This window comes from Podospora pseudoanserina, chromosome 2 (genome assembly GCF_035222485.1).
Source record: "Podospora pseudoanserina strain CBS 124.78 chromosome 2, whole genome shotgun sequence".
NCBI classification, from domain to species: domain Eukaryota; kingdom Fungi; phylum Ascomycota; class Sordariomycetes; order Sordariales; family Podosporaceae; genus Podospora; species Podospora pseudoanserina.
Window position 1 is genome coordinate 2,947,872 of NC_085921.1, and position 13,838 is coordinate 2,961,709.

The window sequence follows — 13,838 nt, forward strand, 5'->3', positions numbered from 1 at the left end:
CATTCGGCTCTTGAGGAGCGGCCTTCAAACGACCCGGAGATCGTGACGATAGCAGCGTCTAATCACGGTGTGCTGCGAACAATCGTCCCTATCGATAAGGCCCAAGCATATGCGCCCAACGGTTGATCGATTGGCGGTTTAGCAGGGGTTATTGAGGGGAAATGCGACCTGAATTCAGGGGTTCAGGGGCGAGTGAGAGGTAGGTAATAAACAACCCCAAGCAAACAACAGACTATGGAAGTTTCGCGGATAATCACAGATCAAAAGTTCAAGATTTTGGGACAAGTTCAATAATTTGTTAAAAAAAATACGATTAAGATCATTGATCAGATTCAGGCTCACATTCTATTTTTAGAGGCCAGCTCTTCATTATCTCCAGGAGTGGTATTTTTGGCAACTAAAACCTACCTTGCCAGTGTCTACTGTAGACCGAAGAAACCAACAGGAGGAGGTTGCGGGACACGGCCACGCCATGAGTGCCCCTCCCTGACGAGCTGCTGACGAAGCTGGTCGAGGAGATAATTCTGCTCATTATTGCGAGGGGGCGCAACCCAGGGTGCAAAATATGTACCATTAGCATTAGGTGGGAAGGCCGCTCGCTGTTCAAAGTCGGTCAGCTCGAGAGCACCGCCAGCGGAATGAAGCAAGATATTCCTGACCTGCAAGTCATCATAGCCCTCCTGCCGAAGCTCAGTGATATGCCGGGCAATGTATTTCATTCTGTCGACCCGACAGTTGTGGCAGAAGTTGGGGATAGACCCCTCATCGTCTTTGGTAGGGGGGATGTTGATGGGGGAGTAGGTCTCCACTGGGAGGTCCCAGGCATAGGCAGGGTGGGTGCAGCCGTTGGAAGCAACCTGGCTCGTAGTATACACCAATTTGTGTCGGCAGGTGGGGCAAGTGACGGCCTTACCGGCTTCTGTCAGATGCTTTTCCCAGCGCCCGTAGCAAGCTTTGCACATCATGTGCCCGCAGAAAAGAGTTACTCCCGGGTGGGCATTGGCAATGTTTTGCGGAGGAGTGGCAGGGGTGAGGATCTCGTCCTTGTCGAGGCAGATGACACAGTGCACAACAGGCGTTGTGGTGGCACCGGGGTAGTTTCCGAGACGGTTTTCCTGAATCCAAGCCTTGAGTGTAGGCCAGTACTGAAGCTCTGCTCTTTGAGAAGCCATTTTGATGGTAAATCGTAATTCTGGAAAAAGAGGTTAGTTGGGTAGTAGTTTGAGTTGAGACGTTACCTAGCTGAAGAATAAGGTAAGGTAGCTGTTGTGTTGAAGTGAACTGAATGGTTCGATGAAGATGAATGATGATGGCAGAGACGAGCGGTCGTGATTTAATAGTCTTCTTTGCTGTTATCTCTGATTCATTTACAATATAGTTGAAGTGAGTTAAATCATGCTGTCCAACTGATAGCTACCTATGTTTATTCGAATATTCGCCTTGTCTTTTAAGTATATGCAGCCAGAACAATTCCATTGTGCTACCAGACAGAGCCGCCTTTGTTCTCGCACCGGAATTTACTGGCGGCAGTTACCACATCCGTTGGGACCTGCATGTGGTTCACCTAGATACTATCTCAGAATATTGCTTCAGCGAATACCTGCCAACCTGGTGCTTGATGAATGTGCGGCATTCATCAGGAAGATGGCCGAAAAAGATTAATATCAAACGGTTGGTCCGAACAATCGTTCAAACCTCACACAGGAAACTATCTAGTATAGTTTTGATGGTATTCCTGTTTACATTTTCTGCAGCATTACAGGTACTTTGGAATTCTTTCTTTGTCTGAACACCCTTCACAACAAATTGTCATAGCCAAAGTTGTCTTTCTTTCATACTTGGAGGGTGACAACAAAGAAATGTCAGCTAAGGCGGGTAGATAGAGCAGAATTTGTATCCCACATGGGTAGGAAGATACGACAATGGAGAGCTGATAGCGAGTTATCACCTACAACTAGCCTTGGGCGATCGGCGGCAGGTGTGATCCCGAAACAGTCAAGCCAGATTGCCACCATTAATATCGAGTCTCAAACACTTCCAAGACTCTTATCAACCTTATGTGGCTGTCACCATCAGCAGCCTTTTTTGTTTGGTGTAGAGACAACTTTCATAGCAAAATCACCTATGGCGGTGGAAATGAGCCCATGGGTGTTTTCGTAAATGACTCGGCGATGGTCTTGTTACAGCTCGGCGTGGAGAAAGATAGTATGGTCTTGATGAACTACCGTATGCTGCGGGGACTTTGTGCATCCGCACGTTTTGTGCAATTGGAGATGTATGAGGAGTGGGGGGTGCGCCACCTGCCTGTAATAACAGTTGCACCTTCCAGGTTCACCTCATATCTAAGCTTGAAAGTGGAAGGCACAACTCCAGATTCCGCGATGAGAAAGTGCATTGCAGATGTCTGGCGGAAGGAGCCGCCGGCATGGACGCTCTTTGCAATTTCCCAACCGAAACTCGACTGACAGATTTGAGCGAGTGAAAAGGAAGGGACGACAACGAAGAGTCCCGATGTGGGCTTTATACCTGCCATCACTGCTCATCTGAATCAGTATCTTCTCGACAACCACCCGACACAGATAAGGGAAACTGTTGTTCACTGGTTCCTGTCGAAAGTGAGAAGCAACCGAGCAACCAAGAGGCCAGCACGATTCGTATACCCGCCTGGGCATAGCTCCACAGGCTTCCTGGAAGGATGCGAGCAGACCGGGGTTTGAGAATAATCGGGAAATCCGCGCCGATAGACGAGCTGCAGGCTGAACAGGGGTCGGGGAGTTGCCAAGAGGGCCACAAGGTGGCATACTACAGCCAAGCTGGGGGTACATGAGGCACATCGATGCAGTGGTTGCAGCATAACTGTGGTGTTGATGTTGCCGGTAGAAGTCTCCCAAGCATTTCCCATCGCGATGTCAACATCCCCAACTTTGAACACCAAACTAGATGAAACTTGTTCCCCGCCCGCCATCGAAGATTCTGACCCGTTGCGCTACGAGCTTGGCAATGCCTGGCTAGGTCATAGTGTATGCAGGGGTCAAGGCGTCTAGTCCTAACCGGATCATCACCGCGCAAGAATTCAAGGAGGAGACAAATACATACAGCTGGACTGCAAGCCCGTTCGGGGATTTCTTTCTCTGTCTCTCGACTTTCGACTTTGCACCTTTCAACAGCCGAGAATCGCCATCTTGACAACCTCCACCATCATGCGAGCCCCCGATTCCACCACCACCTTGTGGTTCATACTCCTGTCAACCTTTGCTGTTGCCCAGGACACCACCGCCACCCCAAGACTGACAGGCCTGCCAACTTTGGCACCGAGCGACCGTTGCACAGCGTACTTTCAAAACGAATTACAAGCCTCGTATCCCACCCAACCAGCCGCCATCGCCGAGATCGTCAGTTCCAACTCGCTTGACCATGACCACGTCTTCGTGACAGGCGATCCCAAACTCCAACCAACAAACGCTCACTCTGACAGGAGAGTCGTCTGCTCGGGCGTCGTCGCCTTCCCGACCAAGATAGCCGGTGCCATTCCACAAAGGTCCACGAGTATACTGCAAGAGTTTGCCATCTGGCAAAAGGATGTGAGCTCGTGGGTCGATGCAAACAAGGAGTCGGTCAAGGCCTTTGCCACGAGCTGCTCCGGCGAGGGAGAGACGGGTGTGGCTGGGAACGCGCTTATGATGGTGGCTACCGATGTTGACGCATGCCTCACGGCTGCTGCAGTTGGTCTTGGGCCGACTGATGGGTCGAATGGCGTGGGTGGTCCGGCAGCAACGACGAGTACAGCGGGTGGACCTAGAGAGACTGGAGCTGCTGCCGTCGGTGCTTTGATGGGGATAGGAGTTGGATTGATGGGTATGCTTTGAGGGTTCAGCATCGCAGCCAGTCTGGATCAGGACAGGTGCATGTGGAGCAGGAGCACATTGCCTCCTTGTTGCTGGGGTTCACGGGCAAGTAGCTGACAGTTCTCTGTTCTCTCCATGTGTGTTAGATTCAACTACCCATTCATCCTGCCCCAACAGCATCTCCTAGCAGGCACGATGACCCTGCCTTCGAATCCTCGCCCGTTCGCTGAAGTTCCATATCTCAAAGTCACGTTGGCCGTTCCACCTAGTGTGATGCTTCCTACTCCACCATCGATGTTCTCCAGGGTCTGTTGCACAGTGATATCTGTCGGAAAGGTTCTGTCAGCTTTATATGCCCACGCTTTTATACCCTTGCCGTCCCCTTTACTACATTTCCACATTTCCACATTCCCACATTCCTATACATACTTTTCTCCCGAATACCTAACCCTTTCCCGCCCTTCTTTTCTCTTCACCGTTACCCATCTCACCAACACACACCCTTCCCCCAATCTCCCATCCACCTGGTCATCAAAGCAGAAATCAACTCACCCGTCCTACCCTCATCCCCCCACTGATACCCAAATCCCGCCTCAGTACACTCCATCGTCTCCCCTCTCGTCTCAGGGTTATAAACCCAATGACACTTGACCTCCCCCCTCCCTACCCCCTCCTCATCCCCCCTCGCCAAAAACACAGACGTCGTGTCCTGATACCGCCACCCAGTGGCGGACGCTCCTCCCACAATCGTCAAGTTCCAGTAGCCATACTCCTTTTCTATCACCGCACCAGCTCCTGTCCCAACAATAAAAATGAAAGCAAGGCCAAAAAGGGAGAACATCGAGGTGGTCAGTGCGTTTGTTGACTTTGCGACGACAAATTCAGGGGTAGTGGATACCAAGGGCTAGTGGAGACAAATCGTTGGAGAGACTAAAGACAACGTTAGTACGTAAAGAGATGGTACAGGATAATATACCCAAGGTCAAATCAAGCTTTCCCGAGTCCTGCAACGTTGCAATCGGTAGGGTCAATAAGAGGTAGGATGCCAGATTATGTAGGGTGTTCAGCCGGTATGCAAGTAACTACATCCGAACGTGGAACTGCAACCAAGGAGACAGAGTGAACCCAACAGAACCACAATTCAGCCGCTGCAGCTCTCGCCTCAGCCCTGGATATCAGGCGGCTGCAGGCGGCCAAGCATCACTCATTTGTCCAATAACCAGTCTTGACCTTGCAATTAGTTTAAGTATCATTAGTCACAGACTAACGACGTGAACCAACTCTCGCCTCCCTCCCTACTTTGCTCGGTCGATGGCCGCCCTCTCGCCTCAGCAATCATCCCCACGAACAAGGACATTCCAATTGTCCTTGAAGAACGCCTGGCCCTTGACCCTTTGATAGGTCGATCTACCAGTGATGCATCCACCATGCAGCACAGAATTCGCGCCATCGCCAATTTGCTTCCACGTGAGCTCCTTCTCTTCCAAGTTCTGTATATCTCATCGTCAGTCGACTTTCCTTCACTCACCCCCCACCCAAAGCCAAGGCGAACTCACATCGTTGCACCAATAGATAGCCGACTTCCACGAACAGCTAACTCGTCCACAATTCCCCGGCCCCGGCCCGTTCTTGGGTGGGTCAGTGTTCAAACGCCTCAAGTAACAAATCCCGTCCCAGATTTTGCTCGTTCTCGCGCCGTCGTAGTCCACCTTGCAGTTGATGGACTCGGGCTGTTCATCAGCGGTGCCGGCGGAGACGAAGCTCGTGTCATCACCGGTGGGCATGGGATCGGTAGGGATTCCGGCTTGGAAGGTCTCGTTCCAGCCGGGGTAGGCGGCTTCCATTTGGGCAATGGCCTCCTCGATCGTGCCGGTCACGGTGACGATCTCGCTGGTGGGGTCGTCAAGCTTGACGGGGAGGTCCCAGGAAACGTCGACTATGTTGTAGCCGGCAATTCCGTTCGGGGCTTCGTCAGTGGAGGGGGGGGGAGCGCTGGAGACACCCTGTTTCATTGGTAAGCTGTTGATGCTTCTTCTTCTCGGTCTTTGACGTGAGTAGAGGCCATACCTTCAGAAAAGTGGCCAGGGTGGTGGCAGCGAAGATGGTACTGGACCACATGATGCTGTCGCTTGCAGAGTCTTGGCGATGAGATCTTGGTGCTTGAAGCCTCTTGGCGATGGAGAAAGAGTTCGGGAGGAGGCTAAGAGGGCCAGGAGATGGATTAATAAGTCACGAAGAGGTTGAGAGCAGCTGATGGAAATGTGGGACGCGGCCGTAAATCCCCACTCAAGTCATGAGATCAGCGTGCGCAAACGGAGTCTGTTGCTCTTGCCGCTTCAGACGATTGACAACAGGAGCCTCGTCCCATATATGCTGAGCACATCTCCCGCCTGTTTCGACTAGCTTATGGCCACGGTTGAACCGCCCGCACAAAGACGGATTTGCTGCTTTGGGAACACATTCTTGCTGCTCCCACTAACAACCGAACTGTAATAAAAAACGTTAAAATGCGATACATGAAGGACTTCTTGCTCTCAAGCTCAGGTTCAACAGACGAAACAGCAGCCGTGGCGGGACTTGACGCAGACCACTAGCCGACTTTTACACCACTTCCACAGGAGCCGCGTCGCCAACATGTTTCCGCCGACGCAAATCCAAGCCTCCCTTTGTCCGAAAGTTTCTCCACTCGTTCGGTGCCGCAGGTGGTTTCTCTTTAGGTCCGACTTTTGGTTTGAGTGTCGGCGTGGCAGGACCTGGGGGGTGGACGCCAGGCGGTTTGATGCCTATTTTGTTACAGGCACTCCAGAACCACGGCTTGTCTTTGATACCGGCGGGGACTCGTCGAAGGACCCAAGGGTATAATCTTCTTGCGGTCGACAAAAAAGACGACTGCAACGGATATCATGTATGTTAGACATGCTACTACAACCATGGATCCGACATGAGACCACTTGAGGTGGGACAGGTCTTCGTCTTGGATGAGGGACATGCTGTAAACAGCCTGCTTGTGGATGAAGATGGGTCAGCGTGAGGCGTTGGAGTTCATGGTTCAGCGCTGAGTCAGGGTACATACAGTCACATAGCTGAGTGGAAGGTAGAATATAGTGACAACAGTGAAAACAATGATATGGCGATTCATCGATGTTGACTTGGAGGCTTTCAGCAGATTTGTGGCGCTCAAGATCTAGTAAGATTGTTCGCAAAAGCTTTCAGTGAACACGCATAGACATACCCCATCTTGAAGCCCACGTATCTCGTCTGCCTTGACCTCAATGTGTCTCTCGAGCTTAGCTTGGAAGCTGTCAAATTGTTCCATGACCCTGTCCCAGTTCTCTTTAACTATCCTGTCAAATTTGGCTGTCTCGGAAGTGGATTCATGCCAACCCCGTAGAGGATGAATGCCAAAGATTCTATAAAAGTCTTGCAGGTCCTCTTGAGTCTCTTTCATCCATTCAGGAGCAACTCGTAGGAGACGGAGAAGCTGAAAGCACATTCTTGATTGGCTGAAGCAGTCGTCGAGCATGATCTTCTGGGCCTTGCGTTCATTGAAGATGTCCTCTGCCTATAGACAGTCCATGTAGTCAGTGACAAGACATATGGTGAAGAGGAGATACACCTACCTGAACGGTGACAGATCTGTCAATTGCATCCGACAGACGGTCCCACCCTCCATGCCACCTTGTCTCCAAGACGTTGTCCAACACAATTTGTATATGACAAATGCTAGCTCTTTGAGCAATCATCTCAATCCTTTTTGATCGCAGCCTTACACCTTGATATTCGCGCCGTGAAGTGAAGATGTGGTCTTCAATAACAACAATGCAGAACAAAGAGGCCGCCTCAATGGTTGACACCCATTTCACAGCAGCTCGCGCTTCCTCAACACCCCCAGTTGAGTGTGGAAGCTTGCGGGGCGGCTTCCCACGCTCCCGTTCAAGGAGGAAGCCCGGGGGCCAGAGCTCATTTTCCGGATGAAACGGAGATGCCTGGAGCCACCATGTATGAAATGAGGTTCCACACGAATGGCTGGAGGTGTCAAGACGGTGCGACGAGGTAAAAGGATGCCGTGGCCACTGCCGAAGAAACCTGGCGACAAATGAATATACCTGATACATATCGCGCTTATCTTCCTCGGGCGATGCGTTAGAGAAATGTTGTCGCGATAGCAAAGAGAAAATGAATGCAGCTGCATTGAGGTTGAGAGTTGGACATCTTGAGGTGGTAACAAACCTGTCCCGATTACTCTTCATTAATCATCACAGCAGTCTCGATTTTCAAGACTAGAACAAAATGCAACATACCAGATCTGACCAATATTGATATCAGTTGGCTCTGCAAACTCGGGGTTGGAGTACGGTTGGTCGGAAACTAATATTTGGGGGCAGGAGGACCATGTTGGAAACCCCATGTTGCCTACAGACCATCTGGCCGGTTGAAGAGAAAGCTTGTCGCCACACGGCCAAAGATGCAGCAATTACACCTCATTGAGCTCAAAATGTGTTACCACGTAGCGAAGATCAAGGCCAGGGTTAACAAGACCCCAGAACATGGTTTGTTCCGGCAATGATTCTCGTCACCGTCCTGGCTCTTGCCTCCAGGCTGCCGGCATCACACTTGTTGGGCACTCTTCGTGTAAGAATTTCCTGACCATGCCCCCCATCGAAGGGTCGAGATTTCGGCCGAAGCTCTTTCTTTGCTGCGAAGCTGTTGTGCTGCCCTTGACAGGCAGAACGAATGAAGCATCGTCAAACGCCCAATGCATGCCCCAAAGAGGAGCGAAAGGCGAACCAAATACTAGGGGGCCCCTTGTTGCGCACGGGATAAAAGGTGTGTGGTTTGGTGGGAAAAGCTGTAGATAGTCCTCGAGGGTGGCACTTCCCAGGTCAGACCTAATAGCGGCGAGATGTTCCTCACTTGGTTTACTGGTGAGAATTGCCGTCCACTCTCGCAAAGAAACTATGAGCTAGATAGTTGGGTACTACTCGGCACATGTATATCAAACAAGTGCGACTCGGTAGCCGGAGTGTTGATGGTATTGGTTCCGGTGGGTGTCGGGGGAAATTCGCCACGCTCGATAGCTGTTGGTTTCCAAGTATCTCATTGAGTCGCCGAAGCTCAGCCAGAAGCTGCTGTGCGAGTGTTTCCTGGTCTATGATGACCTCTGCCATGGAGTTCGTCGACCTCGAAGATGTTGGGACTGGTTCGGTGGTATCGTTTGCCATGGTGAGAATCGAAGGAGCCCAAGGTTGATGAGAACTATCCGGTGAGAAGAGACGGAAATGGCTGGCCTCAGAGAATTGGGAGGAGAGCAGAACTCCCTGCTTTTTATGGTACCATGACACCAGCAAGCGCCCGGCATTGCAAGCAGACTTCAGGTTTTAGGTATGACATTGTCCTTCCCTACCTAGGTTGCATGCTGCCGAAGATAGAGTCTCAAAGGGTCGGGCCGGTCATACTGGTTTTCCGTGTCTGGCTGAGTTGTGGTTGGCTGTCCTGATAACCAATCCAACCCTCCCTCAACAAATGCAGAATTATGTGCATCCTACACAGTGTAGAGACATGCGAATAGCTTCAAGATGTTGAATAGCCTCGCGTTGCTGCAATATTCATCAGCCTAAACTTCACAAGCAGCCATCCCACTTCACCCATATCCACACAATGACGAGATGGTCAGCCAAGCAGGAACTAGTTGCCCTGTCGTCGAATATTTCCACTAGTGTGATGTTGGACTGTGATCCTTTGTCCCCACACGGTGGACGATGCTACCTTTCGGCGAGCAAGGTGGCAAGCGACACTCGTGTTGGTTGTGAAATTGGAGTGCAGAGCTAAGAGCTGCGAGGTCGACTCGGCCGAAATGAGGGTACCAAAAGAGCACAAGTCGTGCTGCCACGAGAGAGGCATGTGGCGCAGCGGCACAGCGGCCCGGGGAGTAATGGCTGTTGGAAGAAGGCGAACCCGGCAGTTTGGACATTCCAAATGATCAATCTACACATAAAGTACGGCGGCGTACACGACCAGCCAGCTTCTCCGAGATGGATGCCAGGAACAATGCAGGAGAGAAAAGGTGGGCGAGCCGGAGCGTGGGAATCTACCCCGCACAGACTGTTCTATCCTCCTTCCTCCTTCCCCCAACGGTTGCCGATTCGCCAACCACAACACTCCGATCCCGATACACCCTGCCTGCTTGCCTGCCTGCGATGCGACAACCCCTGGTTGGGGCTCGAATGCCGTGCCAGCCAAGCGAGGGTGCCATGCAGCCCACGCAGCCAACGCACCATTAATTCCACGCTTCAATCTTGAGAATCTTCACACACCAATTTCTGGGTCAAAAAAGAGCAGCAAAGACAGAAGAACACCGTCGGACTTGTCAAGGAAACCCCCCAGACCCACCCGGATCTCATCGAGAAACGCTCGGCACCATCGCCTGTTGCGCCAGAGTTTCCGGGCGGTGGAGCCGATGGGCTGACACAACCGCCGGCTTGCCATCCGGACAAGGCGCTTCGACGAGTTCGGCGATGGAGGCCAAAATAGGTCGGCGCTAGGAGCCCTGCCCGGGATGGGCTTGCGAGAAGGTAACAGCCCCGGTGCCCCGGAAATGCCAAGTTGCCTTGCTTGCTGCGGTAATATCCCCAATATGCATCGCATTATAGCCACGACCTGCCGTCGCATTCACACAAGATGGCCCCTTGGCAAAATGCACGAGAAGTTATAAAACATTCTAGCGGCCCTCGTTTCTCCCTCCACACGGCTCGTTTCCCGAGCGAACAAGTCTCTGGTTCCAGCTTCCGTATCCCCAATCACCACCACCACCACCATGAAGGGCGGCATCGTTGGCGTGCTTTGCAGCGCGCTCCTCCTTGCCGTTGAGGCTGCATGCGCCCCTAACTCGGACGCCATCACAAAGGTACCTGGCTTCAAGCCAAACAAGTGGGTGGCCAGAACCTGGGAGGGAAACAACTACGCCTGCAAATGTCATCCTGGCGACTACTGCTGGCCCAAGCAAAACCACTGGAATAACCTCAATCGCACCGTTGGCGGCAACCTTCGCGTCAACCTGCCCCCAGGAGCTCCTTGCTACAACACCTTCCAAGGCCCTCTCGGAACCGTCAACACGTACGATGCCGCCAAGTGTGCTGCCGTGACCGCCGGGTTCCCCAATGAACAGTTCCAGTAAGTCATCTCTGCACACCAAGCATGAGGAGAGCATGTTGACTGACCATCTGTGACAGAATCGAGCTGCCCACCGCTGGCCTCTGGACCTACTTCACCAATGACACCTGCCGCCCTACCGCTGATCCCACAGGCAGCTGCACGCTGGGCTACTATCCTGTCCTGTACATCACAGCCAAGACCGTTGCCCACATCCAAGCGGGTATCAACTTCGCCAGAAACAACAACTTGCGCCTCGTCATTCGCAACACTGGACACGACTTCCTTGGACGCAGCGTTGGCTGGGGCTCGCTTGTTATCAACACTCACAGCTTCAAGAGCATCAGCACCACCAACAACTGGAATGGCCCTGGCTACAACGGCCCCGCCATCACTGTGGGAGCGGGTGTGCAAGCCTTTGAGGCTCTCGCCCACCTGAACTCGCTTTCCCCTCCTCGAATTATGGTGACGGGCGAGTGCGCTGTAAGAACCACCAATTCTTAGCGTTTGATGTTCATGGACTAACCGGTATCATTAGACAGTTGGTGTCGCCGGAGGCCTTGTGCAGGGCGGTGGCCATGGCCCCTTGACCAACTTCTACGGATTCCTTGCCGACACGGCTGTTCAGTTCAAGGTCATCACGGCCGATGGCAAGATCCAAACTGCCAATGCCAACACCAACTCGGACCTGTTCTGGGCCCTCAAGGGAGGTGGTCCCGCTGCCTTTGCTGTCATCACCGAGGTTACCTACAAGACCTTTGCCGACACCCCAAGCGCCGGCATCAACCTCGATATCAACCCCGCCACCAACTCCGATCCCGCTCTTTACTGGGAGGCCGTCCGCAAGTTCCACAGCTACAGCACCCATTTTGTTGACAACGGCCTTTATGTTTACTACGAAATCGGCCCCGTCCCCAACACTCTCCACGTGCATCCTATTGTGGGCGTCAACAAGACCCTCGCCCAGCTGCAGGCTGTTGTCCAGCCCCTCTTTGATGACCTGGATGCCCTCGGTGTTGGGTATACCACCTCCAGCGAGACTTACGGCACCTTTTACGACTTGTACAACGCCATGTTTGAGATTGAAATGGCTGGCAACTCTGCCCTCACCGGTGGTTGGACCATTGGTCGCCAGGATGTTATCAACAACCACACCGCCATCATTGACGCTTTCCAGACCGTTATGAATGCTGGCTCTTTCATCGTCGGCCACATGTGGTCTGCTGGCCATGGCCTCCCTCAGAGCGAGTGGGCCAAGTCTGCCATCAACCCCCGCTTCCGCAACGTTGTTGACAAGCTTATTACCATCGTTCCTGTCTCTGGCGATGCCCCTCTCGCCGCCAAGGCCGAGGCCCAGAACCGCTTGACCAACATTGTCGACGGCTCTCTCCGTGCCGCTGCCCCCAACGGCGCTTCTTACATCAACGAGGTATGTATTGATTTTCGGTCTCCAACCAAGCAGGCATATGCTAACATACTCACCACACAGGCCGATCCCTTCCAGCCCGACTGGCAGAACGCTTTCTGGGGTACCAACTACCAGCGCCTGCTCCAGATCAGACGCAAGTACGACCCCGAGGGAGTCTTCTATGCCGTCTCCACTCCTGGCACCGAGAGGTGGGAGCAGATTGAGACGGGCACTAGGTTGTGTGTCAAGTTGTAGTCTTTTTTCTTTTCTGTCTGAGCGAGTCTTTTGATATAAAATAATAATAGAATGGTATATACGTTTTCACCAAAAGAATCGGGAAGCTTGCTGCTGTGTGATTCTTCTAGGTTATGTTGTACGTGTAGGCCCCTTTTGTGGAGCCCAGGAGGGTATTGTTTCCAGAGCAACGGCTCCTTGAGACTATTTGTGAAATGCCTGATGCATATCGGTATGCATAATCCTTGGGTCATGGACCCCCAGAGCAAGTCAATGGGCCTATCAGCTATCTTTAAGGTGCTCTTTACTACTTTGAACACTTATTCAATACATTCTGAGGGCTAAGGAGAATCTTTCCAGCGCCTGATGCCATCGTTCAACGCTAGATAGTCATTACCGTTCAAATTCGTGGTCTTGGGTAGATACGTTGCAGTGTTCAGTACCTATTCCGTCTGCAACTGAACATATCCATTTACCAACAGGCATCTGTTGGTCCTTTCCCTGTAATGACCCGGTGCCTTTCCAATGCATGTATTCTTTGCTCTTGTGTCCATGTTCAGACTTTTTGCTTTGGCGAATGAGGTTGTGTCCCTGGTTTTTGCGATCGGCAGGTGTAGGTGTGTGTGTGTGTGTGTGTGTGTGTGTGTGTGTCAGCATCGAAACTCACCAACGGAGGGTTAAGCATGGGCTGTGGTTCAGGACGCAGAGAACGTGATTGTGGCACAGCAACAAAGGGAGCTAGGTCTTCAGAACGGCAGATGCCGCGCGCTGCAAGGATCATCCAGAAGCCTGTCTTTGCCGTGGGCAGGCACCAACGTGCTGAATATGCCTCTTTTCTGCAGCGAATATCACTATGGACCTGCCTGTAGCGTGATGCTGTTGTGTTGTATTTGCTACTCTAGGTCCGATACTCGTGATGTGTTCTACTGTTACAGACTGGGAATTGGACAACATGAAACTTGGGATGAGCCCTATATCTGAGCGTGGTCGCATACTCTAAAAGTTAAATGCATCTTCAAGGCAGTTTTGGTGGCCGAACTGCCTGAGATGAAATGTACCTTTTTGACGCTAGAATCATCTCCACAGCAAGATCATTTCCCATCTATGCCAGCTTGGCGAAACCTAGCAAACTTCCATTTTTCGGCCCCCGGAACGGCCCATCAACACCCATACCACCCCCCAACGCATCCTCCCATCTGACT

General features: G+C 52.1%; 7 protein-coding genes across 7 annotated transcripts; 2 read left to right on the forward strand and 5 right to left on the reverse strand.

Moving 5' to 3' along the window:
* Window positions 1-419: 419 nt before the first annotated feature.
* QC764_207590 (uncharacterized protein) lies at window positions 420-1,172 on the reverse strand (the record flags this gene model as incomplete). The annotated part of the gene is made up of 1 exon (XM_062944479.1): window positions 420-1,172. The coding sequence occupies one exon, from the start codon at window positions 1,170-1,172 to the stop codon at window positions 420-422; it is 753 nt and encodes a 250-aa protein (XP_062803305.1).
* Window positions 1,173-2,951: 1,779 nt separating this feature from the next.
* Window positions 2,952-4,686, reverse strand: QC764_207605 (uncharacterized protein; the record flags this gene model as incomplete). Its single annotated transcript, XM_062944481.1, has 2 exons — window positions 2,952-4,170; window positions 4,398-4,686. The coding sequence occupies 2 exons, from the start codon at window positions 4,684-4,686 to the stop codon at window positions 3,998-4,000; spliced, it is 462 nt and encodes a 153-aa protein (XP_062803306.1). The 3' UTR covers window positions 2,952-3,997.
* QC764_207600 (uncharacterized protein) lies at window positions 3,201-3,866 on the forward strand (the record flags this gene model as incomplete). Its single annotated transcript, XM_062944480.1, has 1 exon — window positions 3,201-3,866. The coding sequence occupies one exon, from the start codon at window positions 3,201-3,203 to the stop codon at window positions 3,864-3,866; it is 666 nt and encodes a 221-aa protein (XP_062803307.1).
* A 487-nt stretch (window positions 4,687-5,173) lies between the features above and the next one.
* Window positions 5,174-5,963, reverse strand: QC764_207610 (uncharacterized protein; the record flags this gene model as incomplete). The annotated part of the gene is made up of 3 exons (XM_062944482.1): window positions 5,174-5,335; window positions 5,402-5,848; window positions 5,913-5,963. 3 exons carry the CDS (start codon window positions 5,961-5,963, stop codon window positions 5,174-5,176), a joined length of 660 nt encoding a protein of 219 aa, XP_062803308.1.
* A 673-nt stretch (window positions 5,964-6,636) lies between these two features.
* QC764_207614 (uncharacterized protein) lies at window positions 6,637-8,095 on the reverse strand (the record flags this gene model as incomplete). The annotated part of the gene is made up of 4 exons (XM_062944483.1): window positions 6,637-6,846; window positions 6,919-7,029; window positions 7,078-7,407; window positions 7,466-8,095. The coding sequence occupies 4 exons, from the start codon at window positions 8,093-8,095 to the stop codon at window positions 6,637-6,639; spliced, it is 1,281 nt and encodes a 426-aa protein (XP_062803309.1).
* Window positions 8,096-9,387: 1,292 nt separating this feature from the next.
* Window positions 9,388-9,746, reverse strand: QC764_0038870 (uncharacterized protein; the record flags this gene model as incomplete). Its single annotated transcript, XM_062940262.1, has 2 exons — window positions 9,388-9,442; window positions 9,595-9,746. 2 exons carry the CDS (start codon window positions 9,744-9,746, stop codon window positions 9,388-9,390), a joined length of 207 nt encoding a protein of 68 aa, XP_062803310.1.
* A 100-nt stretch (window positions 9,747-9,846) lies between these two features.
* QC764_207620 (uncharacterized protein) lies at window positions 9,847-12,735 on the forward strand. Its single transcript, XM_062944484.1, has 4 exons — window positions 9,847-11,015; window positions 11,075-11,477; window positions 11,533-12,423; window positions 12,484-12,735. Exons 1-4 carry the CDS (start codon window positions 10,660-10,662, stop codon window positions 12,655-12,657), a joined length of 1,824 nt encoding a protein of 607 aa, XP_062803311.1. The 5' UTR covers window positions 9,847-10,659; the 3' UTR covers window positions 12,658-12,735.
* The last annotated feature ends 1,103 nt before the right edge of the window (window positions 12,736-13,838 follow it).